Source organism: Bubalus kerabau, chromosome 17 (genome assembly GCF_029407905.1).
Source record: "Bubalus kerabau isolate K-KA32 ecotype Philippines breed swamp buffalo chromosome 17, PCC_UOA_SB_1v2, whole genome shotgun sequence".
NCBI lineage: Eukaryota > Metazoa > Chordata > Mammalia > Artiodactyla > Bovidae > Bubalus > Bubalus kerabau.
In genome coordinates, this window is record NC_073640.1 from 53,632,688 (window position 1) to 53,651,734 (window position 19,047).

The following is a 19,047-nucleotide window of genomic DNA, read 5'->3' on the forward strand; positions in this document are numbered from 1 at the left end:
ATATAAAAGTTATGTGTAGGACTTCCCTGGCAGTCCAGTGGTTAAGATTCCATGCTTCCTCTGCAGGGGCCCAGGTTCCACCTAAGATCCCACATGCCATGCAGTGGGGCCAAAATAAACAAACAGAAACATAAAAACAAAAACAAACAAAAAAGTTGTGTTTACACTGCACTGAAGTGTACTAAGTATGCAACAGCATTATATCTTTAAAAACAATTTAGATACCTTAATTTTATCTATTTATTTTTTAAATTTGGCCACATCATGGCAAGTGGGATCTTAGTTCCTCAGCCAGGGATCAAACCCTTGCCCCTTGCAGTGGGAGTTTGGAGGTTTAAGCACTGAACTAGTGGGGCAAGTCCCTGCATACCTTAATCTTAAATTGCTTTACTGCTTAAAAAAATGCCAACCACCATCTGAGCCTTCAGTGACTTATAGCACTAACATCAAAGATCACACATCATCATAACAAATACAATAATAATGAAAAGGTTTGAAATATTGCAAGAATTACCAAAATATAACACAAGAGACACAAAGCAAATTGGAAAAATGGTAGCGATAGATTTGCTTGATACAAGATTGCCACAGACCTTCAGTGCATAAAAAACACAATATCTGCAAAGTGCGGTAAAATGAGGCACGCCTGTATCCTTATTGGAGGCGCTGCCTGGATGTCAGCTCTGCTCCCACCCCCCATGCAGTGAACAGCCTCGGCATCAGCGAAGAGCTGAAGGAGAAACTGCGGGATGTGATGGTGGACCGGCATAAGGTGGCTCTGGGGAAGACCCTGGGAGAGGGTGAGTGCTCCCCACCTCACACACACACACACACACACACACACACACATCTCCCTGAGCCATGCAGTCCTTCATCTCCTCACCCCTACCCAACCACAGGAAATGCAGTTCCTACAGCGTCCCCCCTGAAGTCAACGGGGGGGGGGGGGTGCCTCCCATGCATATTCAAGTCTCTCTCTGGTCCCCCACAGGAGAGTTCGGAGCTGTGATGGAAGGCCAGCTCAACCAGGACGACTCTGTCCTCAAGGTGGCTGTGAAGACCATGAAGAGTGAGTATGTACATACCTGTGCACCCATGTGGGAGCCCCATCCCTTAACCTCTGGCCCCTCCCCTGTGCCCCTAAGGAGGTAGAAGAACAGGAAAGGTGACAGCAATTTAGCCCAACCCTAGAACTTGAGTGTTTCCAGACAAGAAATTAAGTTCCTGCCAGGTCCTTCAACAGAAGGAACTCAATATGGGGAGATTACTACAAAGGTGCAGGGAAAACTGAAGGAACAGCAGGGTGCAGTTAAGACAACCTAGAGATTAGCAGCAGCAAGTGGCCGGAAGGGGCAGAGAGAGGACGCGGAGTTACCAGAGCCCACAGCCAGGGCCCGCTGATGGGACTGAGGCATCACAGAGTTAGGGGCTACCTTGTGGGAGCTTGAAACACAAAGGAGACACAGCCACCACCAACGCAATACTGGAAGCGGAAAGAGAGAGGGTGAAACGCCCTGATTTCTCTCCTCCTCTCGCCCACCTGCCGGTCTCCCATTAGTGCTTCCCGTTGGCGGGTTCCAACAGGAAACAGCAGGAAAGGGAGCCTGGGCAATGTAGTTTTCAGGGACCAGCCCCATGTGATACATAGCAGAGCATGAGATGGTCCAGAATGAGGCATACCTGGCTTCATCATTTACTAGCTGGTGGCTCAGATAATAAAGAATCTGCCTGCAATGCAGGAGACCCAGGTTCAATCCCTGGGTTGAGAAGATCCCCTGGAGCAGGGAATGGCAACCCACTCCAGTATTCTTGCCTGGAGAATCCCATGGACAGAGGAGCGTGGTGGACTACAGTCCATGGGGTCGCAAAGAGTCGAATATGACTGAGCGACTAACACTTTCACTATGATCTCAGGTAAGTGACTACCCCTCTCTGAGCCTACCATTCCTTACCCGGAAAGAAGTATCATAGTGTTCCTACCTCCTAGGGTATTATATGTCAAAGCACTTAATGCTGGGCTTGGCACATAGTACACACAGTTAATGTGGACTAAAACCATGTTATCTACATCAACAGAGAGGGTGAGAGCCAGTCCAGTCCGAGTTCACACAGCACAGAAAGGCCAGGGTCAAGCTTTTCCACATAGGGATGAAGCTTAGAGGGTCATGCTGGAGGGAGGAATGATCATTTCAGAATCACAAGGGCTAAAAAACTTGGGTTATGGAGTCATCACTCATTCATTCATTCATTATTGACTGCCTTCTGAATACTGGGTTATGTTCCTGACCTGGGTTTGAATCCCAGCTGTGTGATGCTGGGCAAGTCACTTTGCCTCTCTGAGCCAGTGTCCTGAGTTCTAAAACAGGGACAACCGTCTGCATCCTAGGGCTGCTGGGAGTGTGCTAGGAAGCAGCCTAGCACAGAGCCCACACATGGACCCCTGAGCCAGCCTGCCTGGGTTTGAACTCTGCCTGTTCCTCTTGCAAGCTGTGGCACATTTCTTAAACATTCTGTGCCTTGTCTTTCCATCCTTCTTGTTGTTCAGTCACTAAATTGTGTCAGACTCTTTGTGACCTCATGAACTGCAGCACACCAGGCTTCCCTGTCCTTCATTATCTCTCTGAGTTTGCTCAAGCTCATGTCGAGTCAGTGATGCCATTCAATCATCTCATCCTTCTGTAGCTCCCTTCTCCATCTTTAAAATGGGGAAATAGAAGCTCCTCAGAGGGTTAAATGGGTTAATATGCCAAGCGCTGAGTACAGCCCCTGGTACTTACTAGTCACGCTTGATGAAGAAGAAGATGATGATGGTAATAAGGAGGAGGAGGAGGAAAAGAGTCCTCCCTCCGCCTCCTCCACTTTCCTCTCTCCTCCCAGTTGCCATCTGCACAAGGTCGGAGCTGGAGGATTTCCTGAGTGAAGCCGTCTGCATGAAGGAATTCGACCACCCCAACGTCATGAGGCTCATTGGTGAGGGAGGGGCAGATTTGGCGGCCCCATGCAGGCTGCACCAGAGGGAAGAACCCTCCCTCAGGCACTGGGAAGATCAAACCTCCAGGCTTCCTCTGCCCCCCCTCCCAGAGTGAGCAGGCTCCCCCCTTCCTCTCTCCCTCCGCTCGGAATGTGACCTCTGACCTTTCCCAGAAATAGCTGAGGTCCCCAGGAGGGCTGGAGAAACATCCCTGGGAACCAGTGCTGGACATGGCTTCTCTGACGCATGGTCCCTGCCACCACCACCCCCCGCTCCCCAACAGTTTGGAGGCCAGATCTGAGAGGGAGTGGGGAGAAACAGAGGTGGGAGTGGGGTTGGCGTCCCCTTCTGCCCACCTCCAGTGACAAGACTGCCGGGGGGGGGGGCGGGACTCAGGCGTCTGTTTCCAGGGTTCTGAACGAGAAGGCTTCCCGGCGCCCGTGGTCATCTTACCTTTCATGAAACACGGAGACCTACACAGTTTCCTTCTCTATTCCCGGCTCGGGGACCAGCCAGTGGTGAGGGCATTTTATTATCTGGACCACAAGTGTTAAATGAGCACCTACTAGGTACCCGGTAATCTTTCTTTCTTATTTGAAAAAACTGATGTCTATTCTGCGTACACTAAAATATGCATATTTGTTGCACGCAGTTCAGTGAATGTTTTCTTGTGTATAGACCCATGGAAGGGCTTCCCAGGTGGTTCAGTGGTAAAGAATCCACCTGCCAGTGCAGGAGACGTGGGTTCCATCCCTGGGTTGGGAAGATTCCCTGGAGAAGAAAATGGCAACCCACTCCAGTATTCTTCCCTGTGCAATCTATGGCCAGAGGAGCCTGGTGGGCTACAGTCTATGGGGTCGCAAAGAGTCAGACATGACTGAGCGACTAAGTACACACGCACGCATTAGGTACCTAGCGCTGCTCAGCCACTAGGAAGGTGATGGAGACCAAGAGCTTGTTTTCGTGGAGGAGCTGTCTGCCAGAGGTGGGGGGACCAGGCAATAAACAAGTTAACAAATGAATAAGCATGATAATTTTTAAGTGCCAGGAAGGAAATAGAGCAGGATGAGTGACAGGGAGGCCAGGCAGTTGGTTTGAGTGAACAGGGAAGGTCTTATGGAGGTGATCCAAAGAGGAGCTAACTGGTGGGAAGTGGGCAATCTGGGAGGAAATGGTCCCGGCAGAGGGCACAGAATGTGCAAAGGCTCAGAGGTGGGAACAAGCATGGCTTGTTGAAAGACCAGAAAGGGGGTTCCCTGCTGGAGTGTATGTCAAGGGCAAGCGCAATGGGAGATCAAGACAGGAGAGGAAGGTAGGAGGGGGTGACAAAGGGCTGATATGGAAAGGGGTGCAGTTTAAGTCTCAGAGGCATGGGAAAGCATCATAGGGCAGAGCTGGTAGGGCGGAGGGATGGATTTCTGGGACTTCGCTGATCTCTACCCCGTCGTGTCCTGCCCACCGCCGCCCAGTTCCTGCCCACCCAGATGCTGGTGAAGTTCATGGCAGATATTGCCAGTGGCATGGAGTATCTGAGTACCAAGAGATTCATACACCGGGACCTGGCTGCCAGGAATTGCATGTGAGTGCCCAGCCTTCCAGGAATCCCCCTTCTTCAGGGACCCACCCCCACCCTCCTTCCCAGGATGGAAGAAGGTGCCACACACACACACACACACCTCAAGCAAGTCTGAGCTCAGGAGTGGAAGAGAGAGATGAGCAGGGAGGTTGGGGCCAGCTTTCTGAACTGAGATCCCGCATGTGCTGGAATGTGCAGAGAACAGGAGAGGGGGCAGGCTCAGTGGGTAGCAGGATGTGAGCAAAAGGGCAGAGGAAACCCAAGAGGGTGGTGACATTTAAGCTTCATCTTTGTCCCCCTCCAAGCTGAGTGTCTTGCCTGGGGCTACACTTGGGCAGTGGACACATTGGATAAAGAGACCACGCCCCCTGCTAAGTCACTGCTGCTCAGTTGCTCCCTCAGTCGTGTCCCACTCTTTGAAACTCCGTGGACTGCAGCACGCCAGGCTTCCCTGTCCTTCATTATCTCCCAGAGTTTGTTCGAACTCGTGTTCTTTGAGTCGGTGATACCATCCAACCATCTCATCCTGTCGCCTCCTTCTCTTGCTTTCAATCTTTCCCAGCATCAGAGTCTTTTCCAATGAGTCAGCTCTTCACATCAGGTGACCAAAGTATTGGAGTTTCAGCTTTAGCATCAGTCCTCCCAATGAATATTCAGGGTTGATTTCCTTTCCAAGGGGCAAGCAAAAAATAGCCCAGAACCTGGTCTAAGGGCTATGTGTGTGTGTGTGACACATAAGCTTAGAATATTAGTCTCATTACAATGTTGGACTCAGAAATTGGAGCTGGAGAGGACTTTCCTGGTGGTCCAGTGGCTAGGACTTCACACTCCCAATGCAAGGGGCCTGGGCTTGACCCACTAAGAGTTCACATGCCCCAACTAAAAGATCCTGCATGCCACAACTGAGACCCAGCACTGCCAAAGAATAAATATTCTTAAGAATATTTAAAAAATATTCTTAAAAATATTTTAAATACTTAAAAAAATATTTAAAAAATTCTTAAAAAGAAGTTGGAGTTGGAGAATCAGAGAATCTTCAATAAGACGTGCAAATGTTCACAAATGGTTTTGATTACCTTCCATGGAATGCACATGTCAGTTTGAGGAGAATTGCCTTTTATACATTTTGGGGTCTTCTAATCCATGATTATGGCATAGCTTTCCAATTTATTTAGGTATTATCCAGCTTATTTCAGCAAAACTGTATAATTTTCTTTTTTTTTCCTGCCCCATTACACAGCATGCAGGATATTGGTTCCCCAACCAGGGATTGCACCAGTGCCCCCTGAAGCAGAAGTGCAGAGTCTTAGCGACTGGACCAGGGAATACCCCACTCCCAATTTTTATTTTGAAAAAATTCCAAATCTACAGAAAAGTTGAAAACATTGTGCCGTGATCACCCATATCTCCTCCTTGTTGAGATTTTGCCACGTTTCTCCTCTCTTCTCCGTCTCTCTCTCTCCCCTCAACCATTTGAAAGTAAGTTGCCAAGATGGTGACATTCCACCCCTAAATCTTCAAGAGGTGTCTCCTAGAATAAGGACTTAAGCCTAAACAATCACAATTCTGTTTTCAGACCTAAGAAGATTAACAATAATTCCGTAACACAGTCTCCGATCCAATCCATATTCAAATTTTATATATATATAAAAAGCAAAAACAAACACAAGTAATCCACACTGTTAGAAGTGAAGATGTCAGTCACCCTACAAGGGGTAATTATACCTAGGAAGGAAGGTCTGGTAATCTTTCTTTCTTGTTAAAAAAAAAATGATGTTTATTCTACATACACTAAAATATACACATTTTATGCGTGCAGTTCAATGAATGTTTACATATTTATAGACACATGGAAGGGCTTCCCAGGTGACCCAGTGGTAAAGAATCTACCTGCCGATGCAGGAGACTCAGGTTCGATCCCCAGGTTGGGAAGATCCCCTGGAGGAGGAAATAGCAACCCAGTTTTCTTGCCTGGGAAATCCCATGGACAGAGGAGCCTGGTAGGCTACAGTCCATGGGGTTGCAAAGAGTTGGACACAAGTGAGTGAGCGTGCACACAGACCCATGGAAACAACCACCACTAAATCAAGATAAAGAACATTTCTTGGCCCTTCGCAGGCTCTCTCCTGCCCTTCCCAGCCACTGCCCTCAAGGGATAACAACTATTCTGTACTTCTGTCACCTGTTCTTAAACGTCATGTAAATGGAATTGCAATTTTGACTCCTCTGTGTCTGGCATCTCTTGCTCAGCGTGAAGTTTTTGAGATCAGTCCATGTTCTCGGATGTATCTGTAGTTCTTGTTCTTTGCTGTATGGTATTCCGTTGCACAGCTGCCCCATGATATCCTCTTTCTTAATCTTGGTTCTAGTTACATAGGTGTGTTTGTGAAAATCCAGTGAGCTCTCCACTTAAGATTTGTGCATGTTTTTGTATACATATAGTATACGTCAAAAAAAATTTTTTTAATTTAATTTTATTTTTATACATTACAAAATTGTATTAGTTTTGCCAAATATCAAAATGAATCCGCCACAGGTATACATGTGTTCCCCATCCTGAACCCTTCTCCCTCCTCCCTGCCCATACCATCCCTCTGGGTTGTCCCAGTGCAATGGACTCCCCTGGTGGTGCAGTAGCTAAGACTCCATTCTCCCAACTCAGGGGCACTGGGTTTGATCCCTGGTCAGGGAACTAGATCCCGCATGCCACAGTGAAGATCTTGAGTGCAGCAACTAAGGCCCAGTGAAGTCAAATAACTATTTAAAATTTTTTTTTAAATATCAGAGAATCCAACCCAAGGAGCCTGGGAAGGACCTTAGAATCTGGCAAAAAGCCAGAGCTGGGAAGGCCCCCTAGCAGCCCTTTTCAGACCCACCTTTCACAGAGGGTATAAGAAGTAACATAGTTCCCTCCCAGGTTTGGGGGCTGGCCAATCCCCACCCCGAAGCAGGACAGCCAGGCAGGAGACAGAGACATGTCTGAGAGTGAGGGCAGGCTTCCTGGTGGAGGGGACAATGCTGTGACCCCATTCCTCTCCCCCACTCTGGGCAGGCTGAACGAGAACATGTCTGTGTGTGTGGCTGACTTTGGGCTCTCCAAGAAGATCTACAATGGGGACTACTACCGTCAGGGACGCATCGCCAAGATGCCGGTCAAGTGGATTGCCATCGAGAGCCTGGCAGACCGTGTCTATACCAGCAAGAGTGATGTGGTACGTGTATCCCGGCAGGAGTAGGGGGAGGGCGTGGCCCGATCATCCCACACCGACCCAGGCTCCTGGGGACATGAGGGCTTCCTGAGCAGGGGCCTGTCCACATGGACCGTGTGTGGTAGGCGTCTGTGAACGGTGGTGTGGACATGCTGGGGGGGTGTGCACATGGCTATGTGTGCATGGTGACAGGTTGCTACATGGACTGTGCAGACAGCTTAGGTTGGCAGAGGCAGTGGCAAGCGTATACACGTGTATAGCTAGGGTGTGGAGGGTGACCCTAGACCACGTGTCCATGGAGTGTGTAAGTGTGTGCATGGGTGAGCAGGTCTAGGTGTGCACACAAATTGCCTCCATATGTGTGTACGTGAACAAGAGTGTTTCTGTGACTAGCTCTGATGCACCCACAAAGACATCTGTGTACATGTAAGTGTGGGTGTATCTGTGTGTTGGGTGAGGGCGTCTTTGTGCAGGAGAGACCCTCTAATTTTCTCCCTTCTGTACCCCGACAGTGGTCCTTTGGGGTGACGATGTGGGAGATTGCCACGCGAGGGCAAACCCCATATCCAGGAGTGGAGAATAGCGAGATTTATGACTACCTGCGCCAGGGAAACCGCCTGAAGCAGCCCGTGGACTGTCTGGACGGACTGTGAGGACCCTCAGGATTCCCCTCCCCTATGTTATGGGATTCCATCACCAAACTCTGAGCACCCCACATGGCCCTGACATATCCAAGACCTTCTAAAACCTGCACAGGGACTTCCCTGGTGGTCCAGTGGTTGGGACTCCAAGCTTCCCCCCTGCAGGGGGCGCAGGTTTGATCCCATGGTCTGGGAACTAGGATCCCACGTGCCACCTGGCACGGCCCCCCAAAAAAAGAAAAACCTGCACAGAATCCCTCAGACTGTTGAGGAACCTATCTGCCCCTCACCCATGCTCCTCAGAACCACTAATAGCTCGAGAGGTGTGCTAAGTCGCTTCAGTTGTGTCCAATGCTTGGTGACCCCATGGACTGTAGCCCGCCAGGCTCCTCTGTCCATGGGATTCTCCAGGCATGAGTGGGTTGCCATGTCTTCCTCCAGGGGATCTTTCCAACCCACCCAGAGATCAAACCCGGATCTCTTACTGTATCTTGTGTTGGCAGGCGGGTTCTTACCACTCATGCCACATGGGAAGCCCGAGAGGTATGAATGAACAAAAGGTGCCCTTTCTTCCTTTGCTCTGTGCCAAATTCAGGCTGGATCAGTCTCCTGCCAGGTATCTGTGGGCTGCAGTTCCCATTCCCAAAGAATTCTAATTCCATCCAGACTCCTGAGCACCCATGCTTCCCCCATGTGCTCTTCAACACCCACAACCCTCTTCCAAACCCTTATAATGAACTTCTCCAAACTCTCAGGGCTCCCCTTAGATGTTCTCAGAATCCTTTAGGGTGGTACTTATCACACTTTGCCATTCCATGAAATACACAGAGAAGAGAACTTGGGGGATAAAGAGAAGATGTTACTTGGGTCACGAGGCGACAGCCTGGGGCTTCAGACTCCCCAAGTCCTCCTTGGGTGTTCCAAGAGCTGAGGGGAGTAAGAAGAGTGAAAATTTCCATAGAACTTACTAGAAGGCATGGTTTCAGGTGCTTTGCATGAAATGAAGTCATTTGGTCCTTACTACAGGCATTTGACGTGGGTTGCCACCATTAGTAGGGCTTCCCAGTTAGCACAGTGATAAACAATACCACTCCTGCCAATGCAGGAGACACGGGTTCGATCCTTGGGTCGGGAAGATCCCCTTGAGAAGGAAATGCCAACCCACTCCAGTATTCTTGCCTGGAAAATTCCATGGACAGAGGAGACTGGCCAGCCAGAGTGCATCAGGTTTAAGAGTCAGACCCGGCTGAGCAACTGAGCACACAGGCACTCAAGGCACCATTAGTATTCCCCTGGGTAAATGATGTAACAGAGACCCACATCAAGGGAAGATCATTTGCCAAAGGCTGTATAGCTGGTGTTTTAGTTATCTATATCCCCCAAATCCAGTAGCTTAAAACAACAAGCTTTTTATTACTTCACATGGTTTCTGAATGTCAGGGGTCTGGGAACAGCTTGGCAGGCTGATTCTGAATCAGGGTTTCAGTGAGGTTACAGTCAAGATATCAGGGGGGCTACAGTCATCTGAAGGTTGGGACTGGAAGCTGGCTCACTCACATAGCTGTGGCAGGAGGCCTCAGTTCCTTGCCACATGGAACCCTCCACAGTGCTGCTTGAGTGTCCTCATGACATGGCGGCTGGCTTCCCCCAGATGAGCATCCCAACAAAGAGAACAAGGAGGAATCCACAATACCTTTTCAACCTAGTCTCAGAAGTCACATACACCATGGAACTTCCCTAACAGTCCAGGGGTTACGACTCTGCACTTCCAGGAGGCATGTGTTCAGTAGTTTCCTATGCCACGTGGTATGGCAAAAAAAAAAGAAAGGAAAAAAAAGAAGTCTCACACACACTATCATTGGTACCAAATCAGAATGCAGTGCTCTATCTTTTGAAGGGAGGAATGTCAAAGAATTTGAGTATATATATATATAAAATTTATTTTTTGGAGACCCAGGCTGCACTGCGTCTCCACTGCTGTGCGAGGGCTTTCTCTAGTTACAGAGAGCAGGCACTATTCTCTAGTTGCAGCTGCATAGCACGGGCTCTAGGTCATGTGGGCTTCAGTGGCTGTGGCATGTGGGCTTAGTTGCCCCGTGGCATGTGGAATCTTCCTGGGCTTGAGACAGAAGTTGTGTCTCCTCCATTGGCAGGTGGATTCTTAACCACTGGATCACCAGGAAAGTCCTGAGTTCGTATTTTAAACCAACACAGCTTGCAAAGCTTTGATGCTAGAGTCTGTCCTGAGAAGCCAACAGCTTGCAAAGCTTTGATCTAGAGTCTGTCCTGAGAAGCCATATTGGGAAGCTTTGCTCTAGCAAAACCTCACCATAACATTACCCCACACCCAGAAAGATTTCCCAAGACATCTTCCAGCTCCTGAGTGTCTGTTCCAGGACTCCCCTTAGAAACTCTTGCTAATTCCCAAATCCCCACAGGTGCCCCCCTCGAAACTGCTACAGTTCCCTCCACTCCCATGAAATGCCCTCAGTCCCGAGTGTCCTAAAATACCCTCAAGCTCCCAGGAGGTTCCCTGTCTGAGCCCCTGCTCAGTGTCCCACCCCTCATTCTGCTGCCCTAGGTACGCCCTGATGTCCCGGTGCTGGGAACTAAACCCCCGGGACCGGCCGAGTTTTGCAGAGCTGCGGGAAGACCTGGAGAATACCCTAAAGGCCCTGCCCCCTGCTCAGGAGCCAGACGAAATCCTCTATGTCAACATGGATGAGGGTGGAGGTCATTCTGAACCACTTGGAGCTGCTGGAGGAGCGGACCCCCCAGCTCAGCCTGACCCTAAGGATTCCTGCAGCTGCCTCACTGCCGCCGAAGTCCATCCTGCGGGCCGCTATGTCCTCTGCCCTTCTACAGCCCCCGGCCCCATCCTGCCTGCTGAAAGGAGCTCCCCAGCACCCCCGGGGCAGGAGGACGGCGCCTGAGACCACCCTCCACCTGGGACTTCCTCTCAGGACCCAAGCTAGGCACTGCCACTGGGGGACCCGCCCCCTACTTTCCCACTCCAGACCTTACCCCCAACCATAGCCCTTTCTTCCTACCTGTTCCACTTCCATCCCAGACAGATCCTCTCCCTTTTCCACACCTTAGTGTCCCCATGCGTAAAAGAAAGGGATTAGACTGAAATCCCTGAGGGCCCTCCCAGGTCTAACATTCCAAGATTCTAGATTCTAAGGTTTAAAGACTCTAGATTCACAGGGTCTAAGTTTCAAAGCTGAGTCTTTGAGTCTAAAGACTTGGAATTCAAGTCTCTAATTCTAAAGTGCTAAGGTTCTAGACACGGAAGTTCTAAGGCCTACATTCTAAGGCTCTGACATGCTGTGGCTCTAGATTTTTCTGGTTCTGAGATTCTTCATAAAGCCCATGAAATTTTAGGTTACAAAGCTCTAAGATTCTATTTCTAGAATCTAAGGCTCTGTGATTTTAGATTTTTGTTTTTCTAGGGTTCTAAGTCCTGAGGGTGTAAGATACTAGATCCTACAATTCTAAAAATCCTACAGTTCTAGACATGGAGGTTCTAAGGTCTTATGTTCTAAAATTTGAAGTTCTGAGCCTCTTAGAGTATAACTTTTCTGGTTTTAAGACTCCAGATCATAAGCCGCAAGATTTGATCTTCTCAAGTTCTAAGATTCTAATGATGGTCAGTGACAGAGTCTAAGGCTTTATGATCCTCGAAATCCTTGTTATGAGACTGTGGATCCTGAAGATCTAAAATGCTAGCATCTGCAATTCAAAAGTTCTACTAGTCTAAAGATGGAGGTTCTAAGGTCTAATGTTCTAAGATGTGATGTTCTAAGGCTTAGTCTAAGAACCTAGAGTCTCTGTGTCTAAGATTCCAGATCATATGCTTCAAGATTCTAGATTATTAAACTCTAAGATTCTAATGTTGTTCTGTTCTGTGTTCCAAGGCATTCTAGATCCTATTGGTCCAAGATTCTGGATCCTCAGCATCTATGGTATAGATAGTCCACAGTTAGTGGTGACAAACTGGATGCCAAAGTTCTAATCATTTTTAATTTCGGACACCTTTAAGTTCTATGCTGCATCTTCTCTTTCCAGGATTTTAGTTAAGGGTCTAGGAATTCATGGTTCTAAGTTTTACGATTCTGGGTTCCAAGATCCACATGTTATAAGATTCTAAAGGTCTAGAATTCCAAAGTAAAATTCTGAGGTTCTAACCTTATAGTTTTATCCTGTGTGACCCTTCCCTTCTTAGCCACCTCTGCTTCCTCTTCCTTTCATGTGGGGGTGTGCCCCCTCAAACCTGTGCAATGCAATAAAGATGCCTCCTTTCCCCAGAGGACATGCCTCCTTTCCCCAGAGGACAATATCCCTCCTTTGGGGGCCATATTGCTCCCCTGAGCCAGTCCTTTATGCCTCCTGAACAGAGTGTGAACCCTGGCACCTCCAGTGGGGCTCAGATCACATAAAACTTTGTAACCATGCTTCTGTCTCCTCTTGTCTCCACTTGGCTGTCATATGGCCCTTTTCCCAGGCAACTCAGGTTCTGTAAAAAGGAGGGTTTGGTGGGGGTCTTGGAGTTCTCCCCTCACTAAAGAGGGTGAGGGGTGATGTGAACAGATACAAAGACAAAAGGACAGGCAAACAAAGAAAAGCGGACTTGCCAGACTCGACGAAAAGAAGCACATAGATATTCACAAGGTCACACAGAGATCCTCTCTATTTCCCAAAGTAACAGACTCCTTAATTAACGGACAAACTCAAGCACTCTTGGTCACAAATACAGAGATACAAATTCAGACAGAGAAACACAAAATTACAGAAACATGTTTACAAATATGCACTGGCAGGTGGTCAACCAAGAATAGGAAGAAACCTGAGTAACTAGAGTAAAACAGATACAAATACAAATACTCAGACATATAGAGTACCTATGGTTTTTCCAGTGGTCATGTATGGATGTGAAAGTTGGACTGTGAAGAAAGCTGAGCACTGAAGAATTGATGCTTTTGAACTGTGGTGTTGGAGAAGACTCGTGAGAGTCCCTTGGACTGCAAGGAGATCCAACCAGTCCATTCTGAAGGAGATCAGCCCTGGGATTTCTTTGGAAGGAATGATGCTAAAGCTGAAACTCCAGTACTTGGGCCACCTCATGCGAAGAGTTGACTCATTGGAAAAGACTGATGCTGGGAGGGATTGGGGGCAGGAGGAGAAGGAGACGACAGAGGATGAGATGCCTGGATGGCATCACTGACTCGATGGACGAGAGTCTGAGTGAACTCCGGGAGTTGGTGATGGACACAGGGAGGCCTGGCGTGCTGCGATTCATGGGGTCGCAAAGAGTCGGGCACGATTGAACAACTGAACTGAGGGGGCTTCCCAGATGGCACAGTGGTAAAGAATTGCCTGCCAATGCAGGAGGAGCAAGAGATGCGAGTTCGATCCCTGGGTCGGAAAGATCTCTTGAATAAGGAAATGCAAGCCAGTCCAGTATTCTTGCCTGAAGAATGCCATGTACAGAAGGAGCATGGGAGGCTACAGTCCATGGGGTGGCAAAGAGTTGGACATGACTGAGCACACACACACAGACACAGAGTACTTAAAGGGGACTCACAGACCCAAACGTTCAGAGTCACATAGAAACACAAGCACAGAGTACCTCCGATAACCACGGGCCCACAAAAGGATTCCTGCCAAGACAAGACCACGCACGGTGTTTTGCACGAATCGCAGGCTAAGTTCCTGGGTGTGTCTAGCAGCAGACGGAGGAACCCTTGGCAGCGCCCGGACGCCCCCCAGTGGTAGGTCCTGAGAATGAAAAACAGTTCAATCCGGGCCACAAACTTTTTTAGAACAAATCATTGTGGGAAGCTGGGAGGAGAGAGGAAGTCGGACGTGGGCGAGGGGCGGGGTGTCTGGACTGGAACCTACGGGCCCACGTGAGTGTCTGTCCCGCTTCTGAGTGGGTGCTGTGTGTCTAGGTTGCCGTGGTGTAAGCTTGTAGTGTAACTGTCCTGTGTCTATATCATTTGATGCTGCCTGCTTGTGCCAACCTTAATGGGCACACCTACATCGCAGTTTGGTGTACTATCCCCTGAATGGATGCATCTGATCCTACACACGCCATTTGTTTATCTATGTTGTGTGTGCGCCTTTGTCTAAGTAGAGGTTGTGTATGGCTTTCGTGGGTTTTAGATATGGCTCCGTGGGCAGCGGGCATTTGCATTGCGTATCTCGATAGTGTACCTTCCGGAAGTTTTGTGTCTTTTGAGTTAGGCGACAGGGTTAGACGTTGTAAAACTGTGACGTTTAACAGAGCCTTAACTACGGACCTGTGTGTTTGAGTTTATCATATTGACGCCAAACAGGCGGATCTACCGAACAGTAATTTATAGAGGATTTGGGTACAGACCCCTGAACTTGAGGTCTTTCCAGAGGGAAAGGCTCTATGATCGCGTGCAGAGCGTCCATTCACGTAAGATACCAACCATAAAGACAGCTCAGCTACGATCGTGGAAGGAGGCGCTCGATGAAATGTACTATCAAAGAGAAGAGGGTGCGATTCTCCATTATAACTTTTCTCCCGCTGTTAGTCTAGCTTTTATTTTCGAACTTTCAGGACTCTGAAGTCAAAGGGTTACTTTTCTTACAGGCAACTGAGTTTCTTCCAGATTAAGAATAATTTATCTACTTAATCTCGATTTCATATACTTCCTCTACAGCGAAATTTGTAAGGCCGTCCGTAACCAGAATGGCCAATCTGTTTAGGTTTTCCTAAAACGCTGCAACTATACTAGCTTTAGTCAGATAAGTCAGTAACTGAGATTGGTGGACAGATTGTTTTGAAACCGCCCTAACGGCAAGGGGCAGGTCCTTAGTGAATTCATCTCTTTCCGGTTTCTTAAAGGCAATCGTGAAAGGGGGTGGGGGGGGGGGGGGGTCTGCCGACTCTCCATTTGATTGGTTCTGGTGGTTTTACCCGCTTGGACTCCTCTAGGGGCGGGAGATTTAGACCAATCAAGATATGTGTTACAGAGACACTAGTTTGATGAAAGGACCGCGCAGGGAAGGCCGTGCGGCGCTCATTCTGAGACCCCATCACTGATTGGCCCAAATCTTTACTCTCTTTCCCTCATTTGACCCTACGGGAGCGGGCGCGCGGGCACTACCCAATCACTGCGCGCCCCTCCTCCCTCCTTTTCCCGCCCTCCCGTTTCGGTCCCGGCATCGACGTAGGCCAACGCTTCCTCCCCGGCAGCTCCTAAGCCCTTTCATTGCTGTTCTTTTGAAAGACGCGCTCTGATTGGTTGAGCCCTTGGGCCCGCGCCCGTTGCTCCTATGAGGTGGCCAATTGGCAACCGTGTTGCATCGGGCCAGGCCACGGAGGAGGGGGGAGGTGGCGGCGGCGGCCATTTTGAGCCGCCGCCGCCATTGGAGTGGGGGCCCCCCCCTTTCCCCCTTCGCCTGCTGACAGGAAAGGTTTAAGGGGGACAGAGCCCTGGGAGGCCGGGCCGGGCTCGGGGGCCACCCCGGGGGCCCGGGCCATGGATGTGCGCCGTCTGAAGGTGAACGAACTTCGCGAGGAGCTGCAGCGCCGCGGCCTGGACACTCGCGGCCTCAAGGCCGAGCTTGCTGAGCGGCTGCAGGCGGCGCTGGAGGCCGAGGAGCCCGACGACGAGCGGGAGCTCGAGGCCGACGACGAACCGGGGCGACCCGGGCACAACAACGAGGAGGTCGAGACCGAGGGGGGCTCCGAGCTGGAGGGGACCGCGCAGCCACCGCCGCCCGGGCTGCAGCCGCACCCGGAGCCCGGCGGCTACTCGGGGCCGGACGGACATTGTGAGAGTGCGCGGGGCGGGGGCCGGGGAGCCCGGACTCCGGGCCGAGGAAGGGCTGTGGGACGCGGGAGTCCGGCGCCTGAGGTCGGGGAGACGGTCTGAGGATCGGGGGATACCGCTCCCCGCCGCTGAAAAGGATCGGGGGACAAGGCCCGCGGGACGACCGGAGGGTGGATCCTGGCATTCGGCGCAGGGAAGATACTGGAGTGGGGGCTCTCGGTTTCGGAGATGAGGAAGGTCCGGGGTGGGGGTGTAGAGGATTCCCGAGCCTGCGGCTCAGAAACCGGAAACTGTGGTTTTTAGAACCGAAGACAGTCGGAAGAACAAGGGGATCTCTTTTAGGAGACTGAGATCTTAAAGATGGTGATCTTAAGATTTGGAGTTGGGTAGGCTTGGGAGCCGTGTTTTCAGGGCTGGGACCGTTTTGAGGATGGAGGATCCTGGAGTTTGCTGCTGGATGGGGTACCGGGGAATTCTCATGTTTGTTATTGGGATGGGTTGGTAAGATGGAGTTCCGGTATCTGGCCAGGGAGGGTCTGACGGACTGTGCGTTCTAGTGGTTGACTGGGGAGCTTTTAGGGGATGCGAGAGACCACCATGTGTACCATGGGGGACCCAATCAGTGTGAGGACGGCCTGGGGGAGGGTCTCAGATCCAGGGCTGAAAGGCCAGCCTTGAGGCATGAGCAACCTGGGCATTTGATGCTGGCCATCTGGGGCCCTTTTGGCTGACTTCTAGAGAAGATACATGGAACATCGATGTCCAGCAGCTGGTGGGGGAGAGAAGGCTACTTCACTGGGTGAAGTACCTGAAGGTCTGGAGCTAGGAAGGCACTGGGGACATATAACGCAGTGGCTCCTGCTGAATGGTCTTAGATTAACAGGATGGAGAAAAAGAGTAGCTGAGGGTGGGTGGGGTAGATAACAGGTTGGTGGAGTTTGAAGTTGAGGGATTATCTAGGGGTAGAGGATCATGCCCAAGAAAAGAGTGTGTAGCTGGTGTGTTATATATAGGGAAGGGAAGAGTGTGTATGATGTGGAGGGTGAAAGAATGCTTGTTGACTTGGCAGGGGGCCTCAGGGTGAAGGGGGGGATTGTTTCTGGGGCTGAGCATCTCCATGAGAGGGCTCCTCTGTCCTCAGAAGCAGGGTTTTTGTGTGTGTGTGCCTAGGGATTGGAGAGGCCTCAAGGGGTGGTTGAGAACCTCTGCATCAGACACTGAAGGAGAGGGGATGGAGTAGATCTGTGACTTTCTGAAGGGAAGAGACCCTGGTATGCGAGGAAGTAAATCAAGTTAAAAGCGGGTGGCTTTCTAGCAGGACAGGAGGACATGGTGATTGGAAAAGTTGGAGAGTAAGTAGAAAGAACTCTGGCATCCAGAGATTGTATTATTTACCTGAAAAAGAGGGTACCCTGTGCTGTGGGACTGAAGAAATGAGGAAAGCAAGAGGATCAGGGAAGAGACTAGATTTGGGGTTGGCATAGGGTATTTATGTGTTTTCCTAGAGCAGGGCAATCTGAGGGTAGATTTGGGGTGGAGGGTGGTTGTCTAGGACTCAGATGCTGGGAGGAGTACTTCCCATTGCAGAAACCTGTCAAGGAAGGAGGAGTGGCCCTGTACCTGCCTAGGGCAGGCAAGACCCTGGCAGGAATGCCAGTGGCTGGAAATGCCTCCAAAGAAAAGTGATATGCTTTACGGCACAGGCTCTAGACTCAGATTTTTGTCTTGGGCAAGTCACCTCACCTCTGAGCTCTGGCTTCCTTGTGTGTAAAATTGGGATATAATAATAGTGCCCCCCTCCCCGCTTGGGGATGAATGAGATTACATGTGTAAGGGGCTTAGCACTGGGCCTGCCTGTTATTAGGAGGTAAATGTTTTAGAGAACAGAGAAGGGCCCCAGAATCATAAGCTTCTCTGGGCGAGGCTTCCTCTGTGAGCACAGGAGAGATTCTCGGAAAGAAAGATATGAGGCTTTTGTGGCAAGAACAACACTGTGCTTAGGGCCTGGAAGAAATGCAATGGTATGAAAGGGCCCCCTGTGTTCTAATTAAGGAGTTATTCTGTGTCTTCCTTTCTCTCCTACCCATTACAGCAAAATCCTTTGAGCCCCTTTTATGCCCCCCTCCAACCCTTCCTTCAGCCCTGGTAAACAGACCTGTAGCGAACCACGTGATCTGTGTGACTTTCCTCCCTTTGGGCCGCACCTGGTTTGTGCCCAGATACGTTTGTCCTCTGAGAAAGGATCCAGTCAGTTAGCAAGCAGCAGAATAGTCTCTCCTTCCCCGTAGTTCCGCCTCACTGGTCCTGGCACAGCCACTAGTAGGGCCCTGGAGGCATCTTGCAGAGCCTGCCCCTGGGGTGGAGAACCTGCTTGCTACTCAACCTAGGTTTCCAATGTTCTCTCTGGGTTTGGCTACAGGGTTCTCCTTGAAGGAGTTTCAGGTTTTAGTCCCATCTCTGAGCTTTCTCATGTGTCGCCCAAACTCCAGGAATGTTTTCTCCATTCTCATCACTGGGTTATCGTCACTACTGTGTATCCTTTGAGTCCAGGCTTATCTGTTACTTTCTGGGTCCCTGATCTCAGCCCCTGGTACTTCTTCAGAGCCCTTAACACAATACAATTTTTGTACTTTCAGATTTGTTTAATGTGTGTCTGTCTGACTAAGCTGAAACTTGTTCTTAGTTACATCCTAGCATGTGGTGTATAGTATGTACTCTACTCCATGAATAGTTGATATTGTTTTTTTCTTTTTTGGCTGCACTGCACAACTTGTGGAATCTTAGTTCCCCAACCAGGGATTAAACCCTGGCCCCAGCAGTGAAAGCACTAAATCATAACCAC

General features: G+C 49.9%; 2 protein-coding genes and 1 long non-coding RNA gene across 6 annotated transcripts in view; 2 read left to right on the forward strand and 1 right to left on the reverse strand.

Moving 5' to 3' along the window:
* AXL (AXL receptor tyrosine kinase) overlaps nt 1-12,869 on the forward strand; it is a 35,051-nt gene extending 22,182 nt beyond the window's left edge. For both annotated transcript variants that reach the window (XM_055553852.1, XM_055553853.1), the window contains 8 exons: nt 705-800; nt 992-1,069; nt 2,878-2,970; nt 3,368-3,489; nt 4,441-4,550; nt 7,600-7,759; nt 8,269-8,405; nt 10,979-12,869. In XM_055553852.1, the coding sequence (XP_055409827.1) occupies nt 705-800; nt 992-1,069; nt 2,878-2,970; nt 3,368-3,489; nt 4,441-4,550; nt 7,600-7,759; nt 8,269-8,405; nt 10,979-11,330 (1,148 nt within the window). In that variant the 3' untranslated portion in view covers nt 11,331-12,869. The remainder of the gene's footprint in view (nt 1-704; nt 801-991; nt 1,070-2,877; nt 2,971-3,367; nt 3,490-4,440; nt 4,551-7,599; nt 7,760-8,268; nt 8,406-10,978) is intronic.
* LOC129632345 (uncharacterized) lies at nt 9,577-15,190 on the reverse strand. Its single transcript, XR_008704475.1, has 3 exons — nt 14,856-15,190; nt 14,027-14,175; nt 9,577-10,191 (listed from the first exon to the last, which is right to left on the reverse strand). It is a non-coding gene; the product is annotated as an uncharacterized LOC129632345 (long non-coding RNA).
* The window catches only part of HNRNPUL1 (heterogeneous nuclear ribonucleoprotein U like 1), a 34,570-nt gene continuing 29,759 nt past the window's right edge, over nt 14,237-19,047 (forward strand). Inside the window, exon 1 of one of the 3 annotated variants that reach the window (XM_055553856.1) lies at nt 14,237-14,306. Coding sequence is in view for 1 of the 3 variants with exons in the window: in XM_055553854.1 (XP_055409829.1) it covers nt 15,912-16,206 (295 nt within the window). In the remaining 2 variants the exon portion in view is untranslated. Of the gene's footprint in view, nt 14,307-15,758; nt 16,207-19,047 lie in introns of those variants that run through there. The other 2 variants (XM_055553854.1, XM_055553855.1) reach the window with 2 other exon arrangements.